The sequence below is a fragment of the Neophocaena asiaeorientalis genome, unplaced genomic scaffold (assembly GCF_003031525.2).
Source record: "Neophocaena asiaeorientalis asiaeorientalis breed wild unplaced genomic scaffold, Neophocaena_asiaeorientalis_V1.1 scaffold342, whole genome shotgun sequence".
NCBI classification, from domain to species: Eukaryota; Metazoa; Chordata; class Mammalia; order Artiodactyla; family Phocoenidae; genus Neophocaena; species Neophocaena asiaeorientalis.
Window position 1 is genome coordinate 4639716 of NW_020174037.1, and position 25974 is coordinate 4665689.

General features: G+C 38.7%; 1 protein-coding gene across 4 annotated transcripts in view; it reads right to left on the reverse strand.

Annotated features, from left to right (window-relative positions):
• The window catches only part of TMEM245 (transmembrane protein 245), a 97601-nt gene that overhangs the window by 58421 nt on the left and 13206 nt on the right, over positions 1-25974 (reverse strand). For all 4 annotated transcript variants that reach the window (XM_024753659.1, XM_024753660.1, XM_024753661.1 and 1 more), the window contains exons 4-7: positions 14109-14225; positions 11862-12086; positions 10419-10588; positions 2316-2420 (exon numbers count right to left, since the gene is read on the reverse strand). In XM_024753659.1, coding sequence (XP_024609427.1) covers positions 2316-2420; positions 10419-10588; positions 11862-12086; positions 14109-14225 — 617 coding nt within the window. The remainder of the gene's footprint in view (positions 1-2315; positions 2421-10418; positions 10589-11861; positions 12087-14108; positions 14226-25974) is intronic.

A 25974-nucleotide genomic window follows, 5' to 3' on the forward strand; every position in this document is an offset into this window, starting at 1 on the left:
GAGAGTTGAGAAATACAATCAAAGGCACAACAAATTTGCAAATCTCCCAGGTTTTCAATATTCACAGGACTCCTTGAGGTCTCACATATACCAGTCTAGAATGTGTGATTTATTAATCTCAGCCCTTCTATGGCTCTCTTGCTTCCAGGATCTCCGCCTTTAATTCATAGCTTCTCTGTTGCCAGCCCCAAACCAAATCCACCAGCTCCCATAAGAAAAACTGCAGTTTTTTGCTGCTCATGCCAGGCAGATGAAGATAGGGAACTCCAAGCAAGAAAGCCACAAACTACGTGTTTTTACCAGATGTGGTAGCAGTTTTTCATGAGCAAATACTCCTCAAATTATTGCCTAACGGGTCATTTTCCAATGCCCTGATATGGTGTTTATAGTCATTTTTTATACCATTTTATTCTTGCTTTAGGTAGAAAGGAATTACCTGACATCCTCACCCTGCTATTACCCCAAGATATATCAGGAAAATGGAGGCAAAAAGGATTTTCTGACAGACTGGATGTGGATATAAGAGAAAAAAAGTAGTCAAGAATGACCCTGAGGTTTTTCACCTGAGCAAACAGAATGAAGCTGTCATTTACCAAAATGGGAAGACTGTGAGAGAACAGACAAGCAAGGGAGGTCTGGAATTCAGTTTTGACACGTTACGTCTGAGATGTCTATTAGACATTCAAATGGATACTGTCGTGGTGTTTTAGAGAACTATCCTTTTATTGGTTGGGAGAATGAACTAGATAACCAGTAAATTTCCTTCAAAAGCTCAGTTTGCATGAGTCCTAGACCACAATGAAGTGGTTCAGTAATACTTGTTATGAAAGTTCAGGGAAGCAAAAGCTCACTGAAGCATGGGATGAACAAAGAAAAAGAACTTGAAAGATGAACAATTGAGATGGGCAGGCAAGAAGACCCTACTCAAAGGGATGAAGAAGGGAGAGTGGAACAGAAGAAGAGAGAGAAAAAAGAGAAAAAAGGAAAACGGAAGACCATACTGGTGAAAGATTTCTCTAAGAACTAGGAACTCGTGCAGTGGCAGGTTTAGGTGAAATATGACAAAAACAAAGAAAGGTCTCTAAACAAGGCTGTAGAGTCTAAATAAGTGACTATACACGATTAAAATCCAAAGAACAGATAAAAACTGCATTGAAACTGAAACAGGTACAGAGAGAGCAGGTTGATAAGATCAGGGAATACTGAAGCTAAGAATGACTGAGAAATAGGACTTGCAAGTAGAAAGTCAAATAGCAGGGAACAGTGTAATCCTTTAGTAAATTGCTGCATATTAGATTATCTACTGATAACAGGTACTACCATATCTCTACAGCACTACAGGAACATTTTTCATATCCATGATTTCATGTAAGCTTCACAATTCCTGGAAAACATATAAAAATCTGGGATGCAGCGTTGAGTAGAGTTAATATAAAGATTTAAATAGATTATAAAAGTTTTTTAAATAGTCCATAAGATACATCACTACAGAGAAAATTTTAGCTGCACTTTGGAGAATGATTTTCTTTGATCAAAGAGGGGTGATATGGACTAAACTTTTGTATCCTCCCGAAATTCATATATGTTGAAATTCTAACAAGCAATGTGAGGTAGGGCCTTTGGGAAGTAATTAGGTCATGAGGGTGGAGCTCTCATGATGGGATTAGTGCCCTTATAAGAAGAGACACATGTTCTTTCTCCCCACCATGTGAGGACACAAGGAGAAAACAGCCATGTATAAACCAGGAAGAGGACCGTTACCAAGAACTTGACCATGCTGGCACCTTCATTTGGGACTTCCAGCCTCCAGAACTGTGAGAAATGTCAGTTGTTTAAGGCACTCAGTCTATGGTTTTCTGTTACAGCAATGCAAACTAAGAAGGGGGAGAGGAAATGCAAGCTGGAAGGATCTGGAAAGCGAGAAATATCCTAATGGTAAATCAGCAGAAAAACCAATGAGACATGAAGGAAAGGAATTGAATTCTGATCTAGGAAACAGGATCTACACTAGAAGTCATGAGATCAGATCGTAGTTCTCCTACTGACAGAAGAAGCCACTTTTTCCTCAGTATCTTAATTTTTCATCTGCATTTACCTCAGAGGATTTTTATAAAATAAATAAAAATGCACGTTAAAAAATATATTAGGCAAATTCATGGCAAAACTAGTAACACAAAAATCATAGATACTTTAACTGTTATACATACTTAAAGCAAAGTAATATTTCCCATGCCTGCATCTGCTAGCTTCTTACCTACATGACAAATTCTAACAATTAAGAGTTTATTAATGATAACAGTATTGTTGTACTCTACCTTTGCAGTCAGGAGTAGGGCTAAAAGAAGGGTTCCTATCACTAACAAAAATATGATGAAAATGCTAATTATTTTGTCTAACATCTTCTCCAGCCAGATGATCATCTGCACAGAAACGAAAAAGAGAATTAGTTACCTTTCAAACACAACTTAATAAAAACACATATGTATTCAAACATCACGAAGACAAGATATTCAGCATTGCAAAGCAAACTATGGCATAATGATTAAAGCAGGGAAAGCTTTAAACCACTTTAGAAAGTTAAGTAACAATATTAATTACCATTGTTGTTTACAGAAAGAGTTTATTATTGTCATATGTAAGAAAAGGCAGTCAGCTTGAATATAAACTGTATCTATGCTTGGATTCTCATACTGTGGTATATTTACCTTTCAAATTATAATTTACAATCTGATAAAAATTCTAAACAAAATAATGACAATCCATTAGTGACCTCAAATCTCATGAAATTTTACTGTCAATTAGCAAACATAGATGACTTTAGAAAAAGTATGACTCTTACAGTACAGGTATGTCCTGAATTATACAGATAAAATAGGAGCAAATTAAAATGGGAATTACATTCAAACTATTTTTTCCCTTTAATGTCACTAGGGTTATAAAAGCAGTAAGAATAAAATCTAACGTTAAGGTAATAATAAATACTAATTTCAGAATAATAGTTACCGTGGGGGCAAAACGGTTGGGAAGTGGATGCACAAGCAGGGAGGGGTACACAATAGGCTTCAACTGTATAGGTAATATTTTGTCATGCTGGAAGATAGGCATGTGGGTGCTCTTCTTATTTCTTTATATTTGAAATATTTCATAATAAAATACTTTTAAAAATCTGATATTCCACTTGACATTTCTATTCTTTTTAAAACATAAGCTTTATGACAAATTGTAATTGACTGTAAAGAATAATCATTAAAGTAATGGTTATTCCTTAATCAATAATTAAAATTATGCTTTCCCTAAATGCTACTTGACGTTTTGAGTATAACTCCTCTCATCTTTCACAATCACAAATAATCCTACATTTATAAAAATTTTTGTTTTGAGATTATATAATTCTGATAGATTTCTAGAATTCCTGCCACGCCAAGCTATCATTTAACATTTCAAAAATACAATCAGACTGACGACTGAAATACCACATTGCACCCCTCAGCTCCAACATGAGCATTGCTGAATAAGTTACTCTTAATTTAAATATGAATTATGTTCTCCAAACAGTGAGTTAAACATCCAAGAGCAAAAAAATGGTGGTTAAAACAACATGCCTTCTAAAACATTTATTTTCCACTCAGTGATTATAAGCTTGCATCTCCTTATCTTTCATGAAGTACACTGTCATTAAGAGATCAATGCTACAGTGAACTCAAAGATAAAAAGTGCATCTTTTATCTTGGCAATTACAGCTTCAAACGGAAGAGTTAATTTTCAGTGCATGCTACCAAAGCATCAAAGACAATGCAGAGATTAAAAAAAGTAATAACAGGTTTCTAAGATATGGAAGGTCAGAGGTCATATTTTGAATGTAAGTTCTAAAACCAATGAAACTGAAAAGTTTCACAATCAGAAACTAACTCTACATCTACTTCTTGATACAGTTTCCTGAGGAAAGAGCTAGTGTTGTATTACTCTTCTTTTTATCTCCAAAACCTAACAGTGCATGGCATGTGGTAAAAGCTCAGTTAATACATATTTGACTAGGCAAGATAAATAAAATAATTTCAGAATTAAGACCGGATTTGTATTCACAAGTTATGATTTCTGAAAATAACTTAGGAGCCTCAATTTTTTTTAGAAAAGTCATATCCTGAAATATGTTAACATAAAAGATATTTTATTTGGAAAGTATGAATATCTAAATTTATGTCTGGGTATTTTTAACATATAAAACGTGGAATATTCACAAACACGTTATGTATAACAACATTACAAAAGTCAAATTTTGTTTTTAAGCCAGGGTAGAATTTTCCTATCACAAGCCTATACCTAAGGCTTGGAATAAGAGGCACCTAAATAAAGATTTATTTTCAAGAGATAATACTGACGGTTAGATGTTTCATTTAAAATTTAAAATACAGGCAGACCTTGTTTTATTTTCCTCATTTCCAATTTACTGTGCTTTGCAGATAATGTGTTTTTTTTTTTTTTTTACAAAGTGAAGGTTTGAGGCAACCCTACATCGAGCAAGTCTATTGGCACCATTTTTTCCAAAAGCATTTGCTTATTTTGTGTCTCTGTATCACATTTTGGTAATTCACCTAATATTTCAAACTTTAATTATGGTACTTGCCATGGTGATTTGTGATCAATGATCTTTGATGTTACTACAACTCACTGAAGGCTTAGATGATAGCATTTTTTAGCAATAAAGTATTTTTAATTAAAGTTTGCAGTTTTTTAGACATAATGCTACTACATACTTAATAGACTACAGGATAGTGTAAACAAATTTTATATGCACTGGCAACCCAAAGAAAATCATGTGACTTGCTTTATTTGCAATATTCGCTTTACTGGGGTAGTCTGGAATGCAACCCGCAATATCTCTGAGGTGTGCCTGTAAATCAAGTCATTTAAGATGTTCAATACATAAGCAAAAAAGTTGGGGTGGGGGGGGTCTATTCACATTACAGCCAGCTAAGATATAAGGTGAGAAAACACGAAAAAGAAGACAGCAAAAGCGAAAGAGAGCACAAAGAGTGGGAAAGAGAGGAAAGACTTAAAAATGTGAAGAACTAAGGACCAATCGAGAGGAAACAAAATGGATAGAAAACTTATGGAGGAAAACAACCCCCTGAAAGAGTGAATGGAACAAGACTCATAAGGAAACAGCAACTGATAGACACAGAAAGAGAAACATGGTCAGAGGAAGGAAGGGGAAGAGGAAGGAGGAGAGAATTCGTAAAGAAATGCCGGTGGCGCCGTCCCATGAGGCTCATCCTGTTCTGTGGTCCGCTTTGGGCAAAGGGAATCACACCACCTGTCAAACCCTGCCCTGCTCGTGGAAACTGCACAGTCGTCTAGTAACTTTCCCAGCCTTCCACACCAAGAGAAATTATTTCAGATTTTAAACTTTATTTTCTAAAAGTGGAAGGGGAGTAATTTTAAAACAACATTCTTAATGTTTCAAGTATAAATGAAGGGCAAGCATTTTTTTTTTTTAATGTAGCAATGTCAGTAAATTTATAGTTATACCGAAAGACACTCTGAAACTGACTGGCCCTATTTATCAAACTATGAAGGAAGTGTCATTCCACTACTGAGTTTTCTATTTCGTTATTCTGGACCTGGAAGTTTTTATTTTGCTTTGTTTTTTTTTTAACCAAATTCTAGTAGTCTTAGTGCAAATAATAAATACTAAGAAATAAAACAAGTCTTAGAAAACAGTCACATTTCAATTAATCATAGATGTGTCTCTCACCCTCACTTCTCTTGAATTACTCTCTAATTCACTCCACTTGAACTTGCAATACCAATACCCAATGCTGCAAAATTTCTGACCCTGGATGAAATGTAACAAAACAGACCTCAACTTATTTACATGCTTTCCTCAGAACTTAAACCAGTTACTCCTACTCTACACCAATGCTTTACCTACACTACATGGAATCACCAAAGAAAAGGAAAAAGTTACCTGATCTCTTAGGAATCTTTTAAAACTAACTCACAACTAGTCAGCTATGAACTAGGTAACCTAACTCATTTAGTCACCAAAGGTTAAATCAGATTGAACCTAATGACTTTATTTTTTTTCTAAAGTCTTTATTGAATTTGTTACAATATTCCTTCTGGTTTATCTTTTGGTTTTTTGGCCATGAGGCATGTGGGATCTTAGCTCCACAACCAGGGATCGAACCCACACCCCCTGCATTGGAAGGCAAAGTCTCAACCATTGGACTGCCAGGGAAGTCCCTGAACCTAAAGACTAAATCGCCTTTCTCTCATCTCTAGAGGACAATTTCATTTCATATACACAAACTAGGGAAATACATAAAATCACCTACTTTAATCAAAGTAAGAAAATGTAACTTATATTTGCAGCACTATCATTTGCCAAGGATTGAACTCATTTACTCATACCAGTTTTTTAGAGAGTGGAGGTATACATAGCCATTTGTGTATGTGTGTTTGTGTGTGTGTAGTGGTGGTGGTATGTGTGTGTATTTATTTATTTCACACACTGCTTATTTTCAATCCAACATTTAAAAGCATAAGCATTGTCAAGAGTCTCCCCTTTCTTGTTTCAACAGAAAGAATGAAACCCTAATCTTTACACCCAAGAGTCACATTTTGATCTATTTCCAAGAGGTACCACATCTTTCTTAAGGCCTGCTATATTTTCACTGACGATTTTTAAGGCCTTATTGTGTTTAAAGACAATACACATGAATGATGTCATCTTTTGCTATCTGCCCTAGGGATCTGATGATATTAAGTCAGAACTACTGTATGTGGACAATATATCAGAGATACAGCACTCCTAATATATCTGCATTAGCCTTTATTGAAGTCATTGAAAATTCCATGCTGATCATGTGAGTCATTGACCACAGATACCTCACACTTTGGGAAATACATAAAATTAGATATCATAGACCATGACTACAGTCTTTTTTAAGATAAAAATAAAATTCTGGAATACTAGTTATTAAAAAGGACAACATATAACATTACCAGCCAAGAGAATCAGACAAATATTTCACAAATTTATATTTTTAAAAAATTACTGTGTTATTTATAGAAAAAGTAGCCATAATGAGTTTTCTTTCCTTTTTAGTAACTTCTGCCTAATGTGCTCTCACACAACAAAGGAGATTAGAGTATCAGACTGGGTCACATTATAGAGCTAAAAAGGAATGGAAATCACAGTGAACAAAAGGACTACAAGACAGAACTTACACACACTTGGGCAAGGAGATATCATCCACATCCTAAATAAATAGCTTTGAGTGTTTAGCAAATTGTACTGTGACGATATTAGTGCTTCATGACCTTCCATAGCTTATAATTAGAACTTTAAAAACAAAAACTTAGTTTGACATGTGGACAGAAACAGGGTGAGAACGGAGATGTGGGGGGAAGTTACAGAATTCAATAGTAAAAACCAAAATCCAGGTGTTTGTTTACCTTCTTATTTAGCCAGTGCCAGAGCTTGAGGATGGGGGGGTAAGGTGAGAGAGAGAAGATAACAACAGGGGCATATCATTAGAGAATACAGTAATAGCATGAAAAGGAAAGAAAAGAAAATCATTGAGAGCATGAGGAGGAAATTATCTCAGACAAAGGAAAAACTGGAAAAAAAAATTGTAATGCATTAACAAAGTTTTTAAATCAAGTGAATGTAGCAGTCCTTTAAGATACACGATTGAAATGATGATAACCACAAGCTTTGTTGGCAATTCAATAATTAAAAATACATAAAAATAACTTGAATGCTTATAGGCTTGAACTTTCACACCAAATTCCAAAGATCAAAGTGATAATTAAGATTTTTCACATATCATGCACCAAAAGGATTTTCAGTCCCTGTATAAACTAATTTATGTTCATAAACTACATTTTCATTGAACTTTGTAGTTATAGCTTTACAATACTACTTATTTCACATTTCCTAGAGTAAAATATTTCAGTGCTCATTTGGAACAGTGAACACCTGGCGAAAAAGCAGACATATCTAAGATTCTGATCAGATTTGGTGCATTTCCTTCCATTTCCAATTTTTTAGGCACACATTTTTCTACCATATATAATATCCTTTTTTCACATCAACATTATGTCATCTACACCTCACAATATTTAGCACTATAATAACTCATGCTGATTAGTGGATACATAATCTAAAAATCAGTAAACATAAGATTTAAGGCATTATTAGTGACATAAAAAGCATAAAAACTAAGACGCATAATTTCATCAGAGTAACTAAATGCTCTTTGCAGAGCTTTCCCTAAAGTACACCCAATACATGTTTAGACACATACTTAAAACAATCTCCTGTATGTGGATCATTTCAAAAACACTGGTCCAGTCAATTGCAATTAAACAGAAAAATAGATTTATTCCCCAAAGCAGGAGCCCACATATATTATTATACTACACAGAACATAATTTTGACATCAATTATAATTAAATATTCAGTTTGAGAGAGCCATTTATTCTGGTATGTATTACATATAACAGAAAATGCTAGTTTTATTCATTTTACTGTCTCTCTTCCTTAAGAAGGACAGATTGACATATAAATCAGAATAAAAATGAAAAATTTTTACAAGGCTACTCCATAACAAATACTTTTCGACACCCCTGGAACTTCAACTGACACAACTGTAGAGTTTTCCTAAATGAAGGGCTCCAAATACAAGTACATGGGAACACTGAGAAGGGGATTCAGTTTCTATCCCATCCGATAGTACTAAGACAGAGAAATTAATTGAAGTAAGAGTTACCCTCTTTAAACAGTTTGAAGTGATAAATCTGCTCTAATAAGATAAAGCTTCACCTTAATCAGGGAGATGTGATAAATATGTTGAAATTTGTGAGAAGTTTTAGATTCTTTCTTATTTAAAAAATTGAAAAAAATTTATAAGAACACAATAGGCAAGTTACAAAAGAAAAATATAAACAGCCAATAAGCAAATAAAAGGATGGTCAACCTAATTTTTATTTTTAAAATTTTCAAATTAAAACAACACTGAGATACTTCTCTTTACAAAACTAAAATGGACTTTTTGTTACACTATAACATCCAGTGTTGGCAAGAGCTCAACGAAATGGGCATTCTCACATGTTGCAGTGGTGGGAATTGAAACTGGCAAACTTTCTGGAAGACCATCAGGCAATATGTAAGAAAATGTATCCCCTGCATCTCCTTTGACTTCCTCCCCCCTCACATGAACTCCAGTTACTGTTCTCATCTATATCTACATTTGTTTCAACTAACAGTGTTTCTCAACTGTAAGTCATGGATGCACCTGTTAAAGGAAGCAGTCACTAGCCCTGTGATGACATCCAGGTTGCACAGCGTGGCACATAGAAAGGCCTTCGTGATCCAGTCTCACCTGACCCTCCAGCCTTGCCTCCCACTAATTACCATTTCACACATCCCAGCCATTGCCATTTTCCTGGTGTTCGCTAAGAACTCATGCTATGCGAGTCTCTGTGCCCTTGTACTGCTCCATCCACCTGCTCTTCTTGCCATGTCTACCTAATAAACTCCTGCTTGTGCTTCAAAATTTGCTCTGTCATCACCTCTGCTGCAAAACCTCCCCTCTCCCACCGCTCTCCGATACTGAGTCATTTCTTGCTCAGTACTACCACTGTATCCTGTACACACTTCTCCTCCCCAAATTAAAACAACAGCTTAACACTTATATAGAGCTTACTGTGTACCAGATGCTGATCTAAGAATTGTACATATATTAACTCATTTAACACTCACAACCATTCTATGAGGTATACCTGCTATTATACTCATTGTATTGGTAAGAAAACCAAGGCACAGAAAGTTTAAGAAACTCATCCAAGGTCATATAGCTAATAAGTAGAACAGGGATCTGAATCCAGAGTTTGAATTCAGAGCCTATGCTCTTAACCACTAAGCCTCTGAATCTAACTCGGCCTCTAAATTTTAAGGGGTTTCTATCTCCCCACCAAACACAGCTTCTGTACCTAGTTTTCCAGGATTCATCTGATTTTCCCTAAGACTTAGCATAATATCTGACACATGAGAATTTTCCCAAAAATATTCACTGAACTGAGCCACCACCTGGCTATATAATTTTAGGCAAGTCACGTAACCCCTCTAGATTTCAATTTGGTCCTTATAAAATGAGAGAGTTGAACTAGGTGCTCCTTGTCTCCCATTTTTAAGATGTAAAAATACTAACACAGTACTTACTGAAACTAAATCTATCCCATCCTTATATAAACCATAATTCTAAACTTTAAATTTCATCATAGAATTAGACATTAAATGTGCTATCCACAAATAAAACATAAATACCAATATACCATAAAATGGAATATTTTAGACAATGAAATACATAAACCCCATTAAAATAGCTCAAGTTCTTAAAATACAATACCTTGCTATCAACTTTCAACAAGAATTTTCCAATCCCGATAATTGGCCATGGTGCCAGGGCTTCCTGCCGCTCCTTCAGGAAGTGCTCTATAACCTGCCACCACACCAAGCAGCGCTTCTCCAGGAAGTTCACAACGCCAAAGTGAATAACGAGCTTTTTGAGTATCCATACTATAAGGAAGATGAGAAATACACACATAAAAAAAGATAGAGATTACAAAGTTTTAACATGAATAGGTTCCTCAATTTCATATAACTTCCTAAAACAGTAAAGCTAGTGCTAAAACACTGGTTTTTTTAAAAAAAAAAAAGGAGAAGGGAGAGAAGAAAGTTCAAAATATTCCAAATTCATGTAACTGGGACAATTTTCACACAATCCCCACCCACCTATATTCCTCCTTCTCTGTGAAGTCTTAATCCTTGAAGGGGTCAGGGATTCACAGCCTATATAAACATAAGATACCCTGATCATGAAGATTTCAGTGACTACAAGCTTGGCCCCTCACGCCTTACCCTTCCAGGGTAAAGAATACTAACCCCTGACATGTCCTAATCTCTTTGGCTATTAGGGCCGCTCTTGCCAAATTTTGTTCTTTTCCTTAGATGTTTCGTGTTTAGTGACCAGAGGAGGATAAGGTATTCCACATGCATTACAAGTATACCACTGCAGGGCGACATGTTCATTTGTTTCTATTTCTCTACTCGATTCTGCTCTGTACATCTGAATCTCTTACTGGGGTTCGGTAGAGAAGCAGGGTGAGTACGAGCAGGGCTGTCACAAACAGCTGTGTACCATGTAACTTCAGTGGGAACCACACAGACTACAATGTGAAAGTACCCCTCTGCAGGTGGGCAGTGTGGTGGCCCTTCAAACAGAGGTTAAGCCTTCTGTTAAAGGCCAACTAAGAAGGTGGAGGGACTAGAAGGAAGTGCTATTCATCTGTGAGGGTTGCCTTGAAGTCTGGACCCTAGATAATGGATCCCAACCACTATAATTTCCCTAACTCAAGGGAGTTTTGTGTCATTAGTCCTGGCCTTATAATCTAACAGTTCACAGTTTACTATTTTGAACCATAGGTTAGTGTTACATGCCAATTCAACAATTCCTTCATCAGCATTTTTAAATCTCTGGAGAGGTCCTAGGAAAGCTCCTATGGTCTCAAGAATAAGACCAGGGTAATTAGAGTTGTAAAAACTTTTAAGGGGCCACCTTGTTCACAGCCTGCTCTCCCTTTTTATTTAAAAAGACGGTAATCCCGTGAGCCATGGCCGCTGAGCCTGCGCGTCCGGAGCCTGTGCTCCGCAACGGGAGAGGCCACAACAGTGAGAGGCCCGCGTACCACAAAAAAAAAAAAAAGACAGTAAAGTTATCTCAAACATAAAAATCCAAAAGTTAAAGAAAAAAGTCTTCCAAGGCAAGACAAGATCATAATTAACCAATTACCTGCAATAGGCACTGGCAGCAACTGTACAATCCACAGGTTCAACCAGATCTGGACTCCAACAATGGCCCAAAGGAGAGACACAAAGTAGATATCGCTAGTTTTCTTCTTTCTAAGAAATGTTCCAACTTCAGGCCTTTGTCTGCCCAAGGTGGGTGAAGGGGAGGAGGGTGAAGCAGATGAGGACAGTGTTGGAGGGGGTTCTCCTTTGTCCATGGTTTCTGTCCCTGAAGAGGGAAAGAAAAAAAAAAATCCCCCACATATTAAAAATAAATAAATAATTTATAAGTTATAAATAATAACATTAATAAACAGTAATACAGAGCAATTAGCTAGGCTATCCTAGTTTAAGCTTTCAAAATGTATTCTGACAGTATGATCACATTGGGTTAAAAATGAAAAAAAAGACTTGGATGTATGCTTGCATGTGCAATGAAAAAGGTGTGGAGAATTAACGCTGTGTTTACATCTAAGGAAATTAAGTTTTTTGGGGAGTAGGGTTGAGTATGAGAAATGTTTTACTTTTCACTTTATAGACTTAATGCGCCACCAGGGAAGCCCTGTTCAAGTTTTCTTATGACATATATATCATTTATATTTTTATGTATATTATTTAGACAAAAAAACTAAAGAAAAACACAAGACAAAGTAACTGAGAATTATAATTAGCCCATCAAAATTACCCAAACTATATAAAGCAACAAATATTAACATACAGAATTCTTTATTTAAAAATTCCTCCTGGGCTTCCCTGGTGGCACAGTGGTTGGGGGTCCGCCTGCCGATGCAGGGGACGCGGGTTCGTGCCCCAGTCCAGGAGGATCCCACATACCCTAATCTCAACGCCCTATTTGTCCCATTGTCTTTACATATTTTACATAGTTGTATCATGTTCCACTTATGACCCTTCCCACTTTCTCCCTTCAGTTGAATGTCAGCTCCAGGAGAGCTAAGACCTTGTCTATCTTGCGTTCCCCTCCACTGATTTCCTAGCACACACAATAGTAACTGACATATGGAACGTACTCACTAAATATTTGTTCTAACAATGCCTTCCCTGTTATTTCATAATTTTCATAAGTAACCACACAGTAACCTTCTGAGCATTATGTCATAATTTCCTTAGTGTTTCTTTTTAATGTTAAATGATTAGTTGTGAGTACATTTTTACTACTGATATAACTAGCACCATGGTAAGTCAGCCCACCTCACCAGAACAAACATTCTACCCTGAGGTTTGGGGCTAAAGCGCAAGCTATTATAACATGCTTCTGTTTGACCCTACTCTCTGAGTATCTTCCTAATTTGGAAACTTCACGTTGGTGGGTGTGGCAGATATTTAGAAGAACAGTAAGTCCATAACTAAAACATCATCCCCTTTCCACGTTGAAAACATGATTCGATGTGCAAGAAAAATAACATTTTCCTACTACCCCAAATGCCTTTTTCTTAGCCGATCCCTTCTTTTAAGACTTCTCTGAAGTCCATTCTTCAAAAATAGCTCATGAAAAACATTCCTTAGCTCCCAAACCTCTGGCACTAACAGACCTCTTGGCACAGACAGCGAAGGCCTTTTACATTCCTGAATCCTGTGCAAGTACAGTGTGACTTTAAATCTGGTATAAACCTATCAGCTGGATCTTACAGGAGCTTTGCATGCAGAACAACCAGAGGCTCTGTTTTAAGGGAAACAGTCAATATACTAACAGCATGAGGCATGCAAAACAAACTTTGAGAATAAAAGCAAGAAATGCCAGAGAAGTGAATGACTGGAAGATGGAAAATAAAAAACGAAAGAGCTGGAGAAAGGCAACAACAACAACAAAAGCAACATAAAGAGTCAGAGCAAAGTAGAACAATGGAGGAGAACTGACAGTTGTAGAAGAAATGGAAAATAAAAGGACTAAGTAGGAGAAAATATGGACAAAGGTAAATAGGACACCAAGAAAAGAAAAATAACACGAAAGTGAGAGAGAGTAACAAAAGAAAAATAAGAAAAGCACTTTTTTAAAAAAAAGAAAGAATGAAGAATCAAGATAAGAAACCTAAGAAGATAATTAAATGTATGAAAAAAGTGATATATGAGAACAAAGATGAGAAGTAAAAAAGTGTAAAAATAGGAACCAGAGAGAAGAATGAAGGACCAGCAAGTAGCATTTTGTGGTGCTAGTGTCTTTCTTAATTTTATGTTCTACATATATTTCATTTTCCGGAATATTTTGAAGGCACTCCTTCATAACGTCAGTCACCTGCAGGCTGGGTAGAGGGCTGGTCCTCAGTGCTCGATTCATACCCTGTGATGGAGATGGCCAAGGTTGCTAGAGTAGAAGCTGCCATGGAGATAACTTGCCCTGGTAACTCTGCTCCTGTAAAACAAGCATGCATTTTTTAAAACTTTTTAAAGGCAATGGACAAAATGGGAAATAACCTGCAAACTGAAACATACTCCTAAGTTTTCAACAGCAATAAAACAAAATGGTTATTACTGACCCACCAGACCAGTGGTTCTTCGCCAAGGGAGAATGCTTCAGAATCAACAGGCTACTGTACAGCACAGGGACCTCTACTCAGTACTCTGTAATGACCTATATGGGAAAAGAATCTAAAGAAGAGTGGATGTATGTATAACTCATTCACTTTGCTGTACACCTGAAACTAATGCAACACTGTAAATCAATTATACTCCAATAAAAAGAAAAAAGAAAAGCAACAGGAAAGTCTGCTAAAAATGCAGGTTCCTAGACTCTCTGTGTATCTCTCTCATTTGGGAACTTGATGCTGGTGCACGTGGCAGATAGTAGATCTATAAATGTGGAGTGCCACGCTTATATTTTTTTTACTTCACAGGTTAATTTTACTGCACATCTCTGTTGAAATACACTGCCACACCAAGTCTGTGAGCTTCTTGAATGCAGACTTACTTTCCTTTGTATTACTAGCTCCTAGCACAGCATGGAACAGCCCATACTTGCTCTCAATGACAACATTCCATGAGTGAATATGCAAATGTATGGGTATCATGCAAAACCATATACAGTTGATCCTTGACCAACACGGGTTTGAACCGTGCAGGTCCACTTATACACAGATTTTTTTCAATAAATATAGTATCTGTATTTTTATTTTACAGATCTTTAAATTAACTAAGTGTGGGGAAAAGTTTTTGTTCGATGAGAGATCACAACATGTGGAATCAAAAGAACTAGGATTTGGGCTTCCCTGGTGGCGCAGTGGTTGAGAGTCCGCCTGCTGACGCAGGGGACACGGGTTCGTGCCCCAGTCTGGGAGGATCCCACATGCCGCGGAGCGGCTGGGCCTGTGAGCCACGGCCACTGGGCCTGCGCGTCCGGAGTCTGTGCTCCGCAACGGGAGAGGCCACAACAGTGAGAGGCCCGCGTACTGCAAAAAAAAAAAAGAACTAGGAGTTGAATTCTGATTCTACCCGAACTGTTTCAGCTTCCTGCCCTTGGGTGAGTCATTTATCAATTCCTTTGTTTCTGAGGCAGAGACAGGAGCTCACAGATTTTTGACTGCATGGGGGAGTCAGTGTCCCTAACCCTGACATGGTTCAAGGGTCAACTGACTATCTATAAAGTACATAATTCAACACAGGCGAAATCTACCACTTGAAAATCTAAAAGATCATCACTACCCTGTTTCACGTTACAGGTTCTCATGTTAAGTTCCTAATAGGTAGTAAACCAAGTTTAACCATTTGCACGAGATTCAAAACAAACATTCACTGGTCAATGAGGTCTGTCTATAATGGTCAGCCTTTAATTTGCTATGGCAGACAACACAGACTAGCTCACACAACACCTCGTTCTAGTGTGCTTTCTTGTGCCCTAGAGACTGGAAAGCTAAGGATTGTATTTCTTGGACTCCTTTGCAGCTACAGTTCCACATGTGATACAGCAGAACACTTGTGCAGGCACGCCTGTGCAGACTTGGAAGCCCTAAGTGACTCACTGTAACTTGGAAGCTCTCATGTCAAATACAGTCATATGGTTTTTCTGCAGGTACTTAGCAGAAGTTCCAGAGGTTCTGCTGTCTGATCTCCAACTTTGTGGCAAGCAGCAGCAGCTGTGGCAATTCTGCTCAAACAGTCCTTTGGCATCGTTGAGCATTTCTCCTGGTTGCATTGCTTCTGCATGTCAGATCCAAGCTTAACTGTCTGGTCCTTCCAAAAATTCTGTATGTACAAATTCTTTATACTAACCAATACCTCTTTCTATTTAGACTAGCTGGCATGGATTCCACTGTCCAACTGAGAATGCTGAGTGTTCTCAGTCACCAAATCATACGTACGCCCACACTCATGCAGCTGGGACCTCTGGGTAGGCCAATATTCAACGTGACAACATAAAGCTCTGCCAAGCCAATGAAAAGAGCCATGACCTTCGGAAGGTCAACGAATTACAGCTTCAGATAAACTCTGCACACCCAACAAATTCAAGGCTGGCCATCTCCTAGAGGTAAGCAGGCCAGGGGTCTGAGATGGCTCTTCGGTAGCCTCAGCCATCAGGATCAAGCACGCTCATCTTGCTCAGTCATATCCTATCCCTCCTCTAATAAATGCCTCTGTAACCTGAAAGAGGTTTAATTTTTAGGCAATCCAAGAGAAACTCAAACTCATGATCTGGAAAGAGAGCATAAGCTAGATATCTGGATTGGAACCTATTCTCCTGGCCTAGGGTATCTAAGGTGCTTTTTTGATGCCAGTAAGAAAACAAGGGCTGACAGAAAAACACAGTGTCTTTCATGTCTTACATGTTTCCATTACTTACTGTACTGAATGCTGGGGATAAAAACACAGACCCTGCCCCCATGGAGCTGAGTGGAAGAGACAGATACGAATTAAAGAACCACACAGATAAACAAATGTATACAAATTGTGATGATTGCTATAAAGGAAGAATACTGGGTATTTTATGAGCTCCTAACAGAAGAAATCTGACTTAGTCTGGAGAATCAGGAAAGACTTCTCTTTAAGAAGTAAAAATGGGGACTTCCTGGGCAGTCCAATGGTTAAGACACCACCCTTCCAATGCAGGGGGCGTGGGAACTAAGATGCCACATGCCATGAGGAGTGGCCAAAAATAAATAAATAAATAAAATAGGGTTTTATTAAAAAAACAGAAAGTTTCCCAAATGATTCTTTAAAAAAAAAAAAAAAAAGAAGTATAAATGAAGCTGACATATAAAGAATGAGGAGGAATTAACCAAAGGAAGGTAAGTAATAGTATTTTGGATGATGGAAGCAAATAGGAAGGCTGTAAGTGAAGAAACTGGTATGTTAAAGACAGTGAAAGGTCAGTGTGTTTGGAGCACAGTAGGAAACTGGTATCAAATAAACAAAGGCTGGAGATGGTAAGCCAGATGATGCAAGTCACAGAAGACCATACTAAGGACTTCAGTCTTTATCCCCAAAGGAGTAAGAAAGCACTGAAGAGTTTTAAATAGGATAATTTTTTTTACTGAAATGTTATTGAGATAATTGTAACATCACATGCAGTTGTAAGAAATAATACAGAGAAATCCTGTGTACCTTTTATCCTGTCCCCACCACCCCGCAATGCTAATATCTTTCAAAACTGCAGTACGCTACCGCAATCAGAGTATCAGCATGGATACAAGATACAGAACAGTTTCATCACTGCAAAGATCTCATGTTGCCCTTTTATGACCACATCTCCCCACTCTGTAAATAAATAATCAGTTTTGAGATATAAAAAGATCATTCCTACTGTTTGGTCAAGAACAGATTAGAGAAGACCAAGAGTAGGTAGAGGGAGATAAGTTATTGCAGTATTACAGGCAATACATGATGACAGCATGGTCTGCAGTGGTTAACAGGAAAGATGTTGGGAAAGCGGCTGCATTTAAGAGACATGGAGTAGTCAAAGTGGACCAGACTTGGTGACAAAACAATAAACGGTTCAACGATGACCCCCAAGTTTCCAGATTATGATCAGACAGAGAACATGTAGGGGAAATGGATGAAGATTTTGGGTATACTGAAGTTCTTTTTAGACTTCCAAATAGAAATTTAAACACAAACTGATTACATCAGAGACCAGAGAGGTCTTAGGTTCCTGTGTGCCCACAAGAGATTTCTTGGGGTCCACTCAAGAGAAAAGGTTGGGAACACCTAATGACTAATGGCCTGGGACAGCACAGTAAGGTGGGGAAGGGGGAGGCTTCCAATCAAAACTCAAAGGGCTTCCCTGGTGACGCAGTGGTTGGGAGTCCGCCAGCCGATGCAGAGGACGCGAGTTCGTGCCCCGGTCCGGGAAGATCCCACATGCCGCGGAGTGGCTGGGCCGGTGAGCCATGGCCGCTGAGCCTGCGCATCCGGAGCCTGTGCTCCGCGACGGAGGAGGCCGCAACGATGAGAGGCCCGCATACCGCAAAAAAAAAAAAAAAACTCAAAGAAACAAAGTATTCTCTCATATAAGAGTAAAGACTAGTTCAGGGTCCTCAATTACTAAACCTACCTCTTCACAAGTAATTTAATGAAGTGGTAACTTATCCTTGAGAGAGTCAGAGAAAGAAGTCCCCTGATGGTTAGGTAGCTCCAAAATAATAAGATCATTTTATAGCTCCTCAAATACGGGCTTTCAGTTTGGCTGCATTTTGGCTTATACTTCTCAACTCCCACTGAGCGTTCATTTATTCACCACACAGGTGACTAGGCTATGTTGCTGGGATGAGAGACTAAGTTAAGACCCTAGTCTCAAGCTCAGTCTAATACTTAAACTATCAGTTATGATTCAGTATGTTAAGAGCTAATGTAGATGTAAGTGTAGAATATTTGGGGAGCACCGAGGATAGAAACCTAACCCATGCCTGGGAGAACAGAGAAGAGTTTCCAAAGGGGCTATCTGACAAGAATGGTAAAAGATGCCATCCTTTAAATCCATTTAAGCAAGTTAGATAAAGAAGACAGAACAAGTTTAGCTTGGGGAGAAAGGAAGAGGCTGGTATCTTAGAGGACAGAGGTAGAAAAGTTTTCCAGAAAGACAAAAAAGCAGGTGTAAAGACACAAAGGCAAGAAAAAGCAGAGTGTGCTGTTCAAAGAGCTCTAGGAAGTCGAATAAGGATGAAACACAGGGTACAATGGTAAGAGTGGAGAGACAGGAGGATACAGAGGGAGAATGGGACCAGAGAGAATGGGACCTGTGCTCATACTTACTAGGCACAGGGGCAGTACAATTCAGTGGCTGGAATCACAGGTGAGGAAACAAGAATGCCCAGGTTCAAATCTCAGGTCTACTTCTTACTAGTTGGGTGACCACAGGCAGGTTACTTAGGATCTAGATGCCTTAGTCTCCTCAAGTGTAAAATGCAGCATACAGAAATTCCGATCTCACGTGAGGATTAAGTGAAACAATACATATAAAATGCTTAGAACAATGCCTGCTGTGTAGGACTCAACAGAAGTTAGCTCAATAAATGATATTATTATCACCATCACCTTTATCAAAACTGTTGGCTTTGACAGGATAAACTATAAGCACAAGCCACTAGCACTCCTACACTATTTGCCTGTACCTCTCATCCCCTCCCTGCTCTGTACTACAGCCGTTTCCCTAAGTCTTATCCTTATATTTTTAGATCTCCCCTCAGAGCTATGCGAAACATCTTACATACAGTCATCACTGAAAGACTTGAGGAAAAGTTAAGATCAACAGATTAAATCTTCACAACTACGGTTTAAAAACTTTCTCCAACTTGCTGATATCACTAAAATATACAATAAATATTTAATAAGTCTTAGCTAAATCAATGAAAACTACGCAGTATCATCCTAGTTAATACACAAATGATTCAGCAAATTTTCAGAATGCCTGAAACTTCACAAAGCAACGAAAGGAACAGCACACAGAAAAAATCAAGAGAGTATTTGAAAATTACGGATATAAGATTTGGCAACTGCTCTTACTCATCAAACAGATATGTACTTGAATGACTTCTGTCTAGTGATATCTTTCTGTACTTCAAAAACCCCAAGGCTTTGGGCAGAGAGATGATCAACTAGACAGAAGAATGCCAGGACCCGGAATCTAGGCAGACTCATGGTACTGGGAAAAAAGCCCCAGCTAAAAATAGGCACATAGACAAGGGAACATAATCTTGGGAGCCAAGAACTATAAACAAAGAAAGGAAAGAACATCCAAGGTTTCAAGAGTCAATCTACCCAGGGAAAGGGCCAGTATTTTTTTTTTTTTTTTTCTGGTACACGGGCCTCTCACTGTTGTGGCCTCTCCCGTTGCGGAGCACAGGCTCCAGATGCACAGGCTCAGCGGCCATGGCTCATGGGCCCAGCCGCTCCACGGCATGTGGGATCCCCCCGGACCGGGGCACGAACCCGTGTCCCCTGCGTCGGCAGGCGGACTCTCAACCACTGCGCCACCAGGGAAGCCCGGGCCAGTATTAACTGGAGGGCCAAACAGCAGGAATCCACACATGTCCAAATAAGCAGACCACTGACATTAGCAGCCTAGCACCAGGGGACAGAAACTCATACTCTGGTATAAGAAATAGATCATATGTTCAGATAATATCTGTTGATATGGCTAAGTCAACAATGGGCAAAATAATTTTTTTTTAATAATAGAGGGAAACATATTTTGAAGCCAGTCTAGATAAGGAGATACTTGATCTACTTTGTTCTCTTTCACAGGAACAGTTGAAGTTACCAGGAACACACCCAAAGATGCTTATTGGAAGGAGGCCCTTTACATCAAGTAAAATCTCCCCAGCATGTAAAGTTCCCTTTGAAGAAGGCTTCTGTTTCCATTACTAATGTGGAAAATACATCTCCTCCTCAACAGCTTCTAGTATCACTTCACTGTACTACTGGTCAGTAACAGGGGTCTGGATATGGACCACTAGGAGTTTCTCTAGGTCTATTTAACTGACAGCGGCAGAATTGGGGAATGACAGACAAGCAGTAAGAAATTTTACTTTGCGCTTTTACTTCCTCCAATTTGGGCTTAACTGGACCAAACTTGTTCATTCATATCACATGCTATCCCAAACAATTAAGACAAGATGAAGCCTTCCTCACCAAGGTATTTATGATCACTCATAAACAATTACCAATGTTAAGAGGATCAGGCCCAGGTGTAATTGCCTGTACTTCTCATCCTGGGTGTCCTGGCTATTAAAGATACATCTGACACTTGTTTGCCTAGCTTTAGAAGAAGCACTTCTCATACTCATAGTAAACGGCTCTCTGAGTCTAAGTTCCTTCACCTGTAAAACAAGTATAATACTAACCTCACTGGTATACTATGAAAATTAAATGAGATAGCATGTTTTAAGAGTCCTGCAAGGCCTCATGCATAGGGGGGACCAACAATGCTTATGTTCTTCCTTTCTCACAGGCCCGGGGAACACACCAAAGCTGGATTCCAGGTTTCTGCCAAGTTAAGACTTCTGGGACCCGGGAGGCAGAGAAGCTGGGTGCTGTGCTTGTGGTAAGCCACCGGGGCCAACATGAAGACTGAAGGAGCTGACAACTACAGCTGAGTGCAAGACGGATCCACAGGGCTTCCCTGGTGGCGCAGGGGTTAAGAATCCGCCTGCCAGTGCAGGGGACACGGTTCGATCCCTGGTCCAGGAAGATCCCGCATGCCGCGGAGCAGTTAAGCCCGTGAGCCACAACTACTGAGCCTGCGCTCTAGAGCCTGCGAGCCACAGCTACTGAGCCCATGCACCACAGCTACTGAAGCCTGCGCACCTAGAGCCCGTGCTCCGCAACAAGAGAAGCCACCGCAGTGAGAAGCCCGCGCACCGCAACAAAGAGTAGTAGCCCCTGCTCGCCGCAACTAGAAAAAGCCCGTGTGCAGCAACAAAGACCCAGCACAGCCAGAAACAATAAATAAAATAAAATAATAAAATAAATTTATTTAAAAAAAAGACACATCAGCAGTCGATACTTTTTCAGGATGGCTGATGCTTGTCAAAGAGCCTGGTGAAAGGAAAGAACACTGGACGTAGGTTAGAGTCAAGGACGTAAGCTTAAATTTTAGCTCCACCAGTCACCCGTGGGATTGTGGGCAAGTCAGTTAACCTGTTATTAAATGTCTTCATCTGCAAAACGGAGAAATCTACTTTACAAGGTTGTGGGGGGAATGTTTTGTTTGTGGATTAAAAAAGATAGTACACTTAAAAGCATGGTAGACACTTAACATTTTTCCCTACATTAACTTGAGGTTCCAGGAAATACCAAGCAAGAGTTCCTAAGGTCTAAGAACTGAGTAAGGTCCCTGGGTTCAGAAAGAACCACTGAAACTAACTCAGCAATGATACATAAGAAGAGTTTTCTGGATCTAGGAACTAAACAAATTCATGCTTTGAAGTATGATGACATCCAAAGGATTAATTCTGTGCATCCAGCGAACCACAGATTGTAAAAAAGCAAAAGATTCAAAGCTCATAGAGAAAGACATAGAGAAAGATGCCTACACAAGACTAGGTTACAAGAGCAGTCCTACAATGGGACAGTGGAGGTGACAAGTAAGGAATAAATGCACACAATGCCATGGCAGTACACCGAAGCATTCCCGTGCCTAACTATATTACAGTGACATCTACAGGAGGGAATTGACAATAAAAACGGGAAAGGTTGTCCCAATATGGCTTGAGTTCTGCTGCCTAAAAGAAACAAGGTACTAGGGGCAACAGGAAAAAAATACTCAGAAATTTAGAAAAAAAATGCTTAAACAAATTTATTTTATGATGAGGATTATCTATACTAGAAGTCCATAAAAAGATTCTAAATCAAGAAAAACCTATTCTGAAGTAGGCTGGAATAGGAGTAAACAAAACAAGGAAAACCAACATTTCCAAATCTGCTCTCAATATTTATTCTGTGTCTCTATGACTTCCTTTCTTGTAATAGTCTGGAATACAAATACCAGAAATCTGGGTTGCATGCCAACACACCACTATCCTGGGCTTATGGGGAATAATAATCAAACACAGTCTTCTTTTTCCCCAAGCTCAATACTTGGTCTTAGAACTCCTGTCCTCACGGCTCCCCAGGCTGCCATCACCAGCTGACTAGAATTTATACCCAAGAGAAAATCCATCTGAAACCCCTGGTTTAGACCTACTTTATTCATATACTTGCAGTACTTACTTAGCCCTGGACAAAAGCAGTCAAAAGGACAAAACTGTCCTCAAAATATTAAAAATAGAACTACCATATGATCCAGCCAATTCCATTTTAGGATATATATCTGAAGAAAACAAGAACACTGACTCGAAAAGACATATGTACCCCCATGTTCACTGTAGCATTACTTACAATAGCCAAGATACAGAAACACCCTAAGGGTCCACTGATGTGTATACATACACACACATACATATATATATATATATATATATATATATATACGCATACACACATGCGTGCGCGCACACGCACACACACACACACACACACACACACACAGGAATATTATTCAGCCATAAAAAAGAATGAAGTCTTGTCACTTGCAGCAATATGGTGGACCTCAAGGGTATTATGCTAAGTAAAAAGGGTCAGAGAAAGACAAATACTGTATGATCTCACTTATATGTGGAATCTTAAAACAAACAGCAGCTCAAAGATACAGAGAACAGACGGAGGGCTGCCAGAACTGGTGGTGGGGGTGGGATAAATGAGTGAAGGGAGTCAAAGGCACAAACTTCCGGTTATAAAATAAACAAGTCCCAGGGATGTAATGGCAGCATGGTAAGCTACTGTTAATAACACTGTTATTAACAGTTAATAACACTTTATTATAGACTTGAGAGAGTTAAGAGAGTAGGTCTTAAGAGGTCTCATCACAAGAAGAAAGTTTTTTGGTAACTGTGTAAGGTGACAGATGTTAACTAGACTTATTCTGGTGATATATAGAAACATGGAACCATTATGTTGTACACCTGAAACCAATATAATGATATATGTCAAATATACCTCAATTGAAAAAAAGAAAAAAAAGAGAGAGAGAGAGAATGCCAGAAGAAAAAAAAAAAGGAGAAAACTGTCCTGGGGTGAGGGGTGAAGGATAAGCAGAGCTGTCTGAACCACTACTATTAGGGGAAAGGGGAAAAGAAAGAGACAAAGCTTATCAGAGGAACAAGTGGAAACCACCAAGCTTTCTACAGTAGTTGCCAAAACAGGAACTTTACTTCTACTGGTTCGATATATAACCACACAGTCTAACAGATTGTGACCAGAAAGAGAGGCTGAGCAAAGAAAACTTAGAAAGACAGCAAAATATAAAATAAAATCTTTTTTATTTTCTACTCTCAGATAAGTAATTAAAGTTTCTTTGTTTCAGATAGTTATTATAAAATTCTAAACAAATATTTATGAATACAAGATGTCTTGGGGCTTCCCTGGTGGCGCAGTGGTTGAGAGTCCACCTGCCGATGCAGGGGACACGGGTTTGTGCCCCAGTCCGGGAAGATCCCACATGCCGCGGAGAGGCTGGGCCCGTGAGCCATGGTCGCTGAGTCCGCGCGTCCGGAGTCTGTGCTTGGCAGCGGGAGAGGCCACAACAGTGAGAGCCCCGCGTAACGCAAAAAAAAAAAAAAAAAAAAAAAAAAAGATGTCTTACAACTGTCAGACACTACTCATCTACCAAATAAAATAATAAACAGCAACTTAATTTTAAAAAACTTCTGTAATGTAGCTATACATATACACGGAAGTGCCACAAATAGCCCTGTGATTAGCATGAAAAGGAGATGTGAAAAATAACATTGCAGAAGTATATTCATGGACATAGAAAGGTGCTCGTGACATAAGTTTAAAATGCAGTTTACAAAACAATTTCACTATGATCCAGTTTTCTTGTGTCTTAAAAAGTCCAAAGGCATAAAAGTCATTAGTTAACATTTTGGTATAATCTGTGGGCAGTGGGATTTTTAATGATTTTTCTTTTCTTCTTTTTGTTTCTCTCTATTTTCTAACTTAACTGTAACACACTGGTATTTGAGAACTTTTTTTTTCCTCTAAAAAATCTTCTGCAATTAGTAATTTGCTCTTGTAGTTTATGTATAACTATCAGAAAGAAGCAAGGGACAAATGTCAATTACTGTGTGCTATTCAAACCTACCTCTCTGCTCACAGCCATTCCCACATGGCTGGCTAACTAGAAGTCCAGTCTGATGATCTCAGAACAGTGACTATATCTGCCCCTGCACCCCACCCCACCACAACCCCCGTACAACTCATTAGAAACCTGTATGTTTAACAAAGCACTCTGGATAAAGGCCACGTGCAACCAGGGTACCTCAAAAACAATCTTTTAAAAGGTTAAAATAATCTTTTAAAGAATAACCTTTAAAATAATCTTTAAAAAATAATCTTTTAAAGAAGACTAATCTTTATTCAACATTGTAGTGGAAGTTTCAGCCAGAGCAATCAGGCAAGATAAGAAATAAAAGGCACCCAGATGAGAAAGTAAGAAAACTATCTCCATTTGCAGAGACATGATCTTATATATGCAAAATCCTAAAGAAGCCACAGAAACTATTAAAGCTATTAAACAAATTCAGCAAAGTTCCAGGATACAAGATCTATAGGGGTAAATATTCATGACTTTGGATTTGGCAATGGTTTGTTACGTGGGACACAACACATGGAAATTAAAATACTTCTGATTAACCAATGTATCAAAGAAGAAATCAAAAGAGAAATCAAACAGTATATGATCCAAAGAAAATGGAAACACAACATATCAAAATCTATGGGAAGGGGCTTCCCTGGTGGCGCAGTGGTTGGGAGTCCGCCTGCTAATGCAGGGGACACGGGTTTGAGCCCTGGTCTGGGAAGATCCCACATGCTGCGGAGCAACTAGGCCCATGAGCCACAACTACTGAGCCTGCGCATCTGGAGCCTGTGCTCTGCAACAAGAGAGGCCGCGACAGTGAGAGGCCCGCGCACTGCGATGAAGAGTGGCCCCCGCTTGCCACAACTAGAGAAAGCCCTCGCACAGAAACGAAGACCCAACACAGCCAAAAATAAATAAACAAATATGGGGTCCCACTGCTGGGCATATACCCTGAGAAAACCAAAATTCAAAAAGAGTCATGTACCACAGTGTT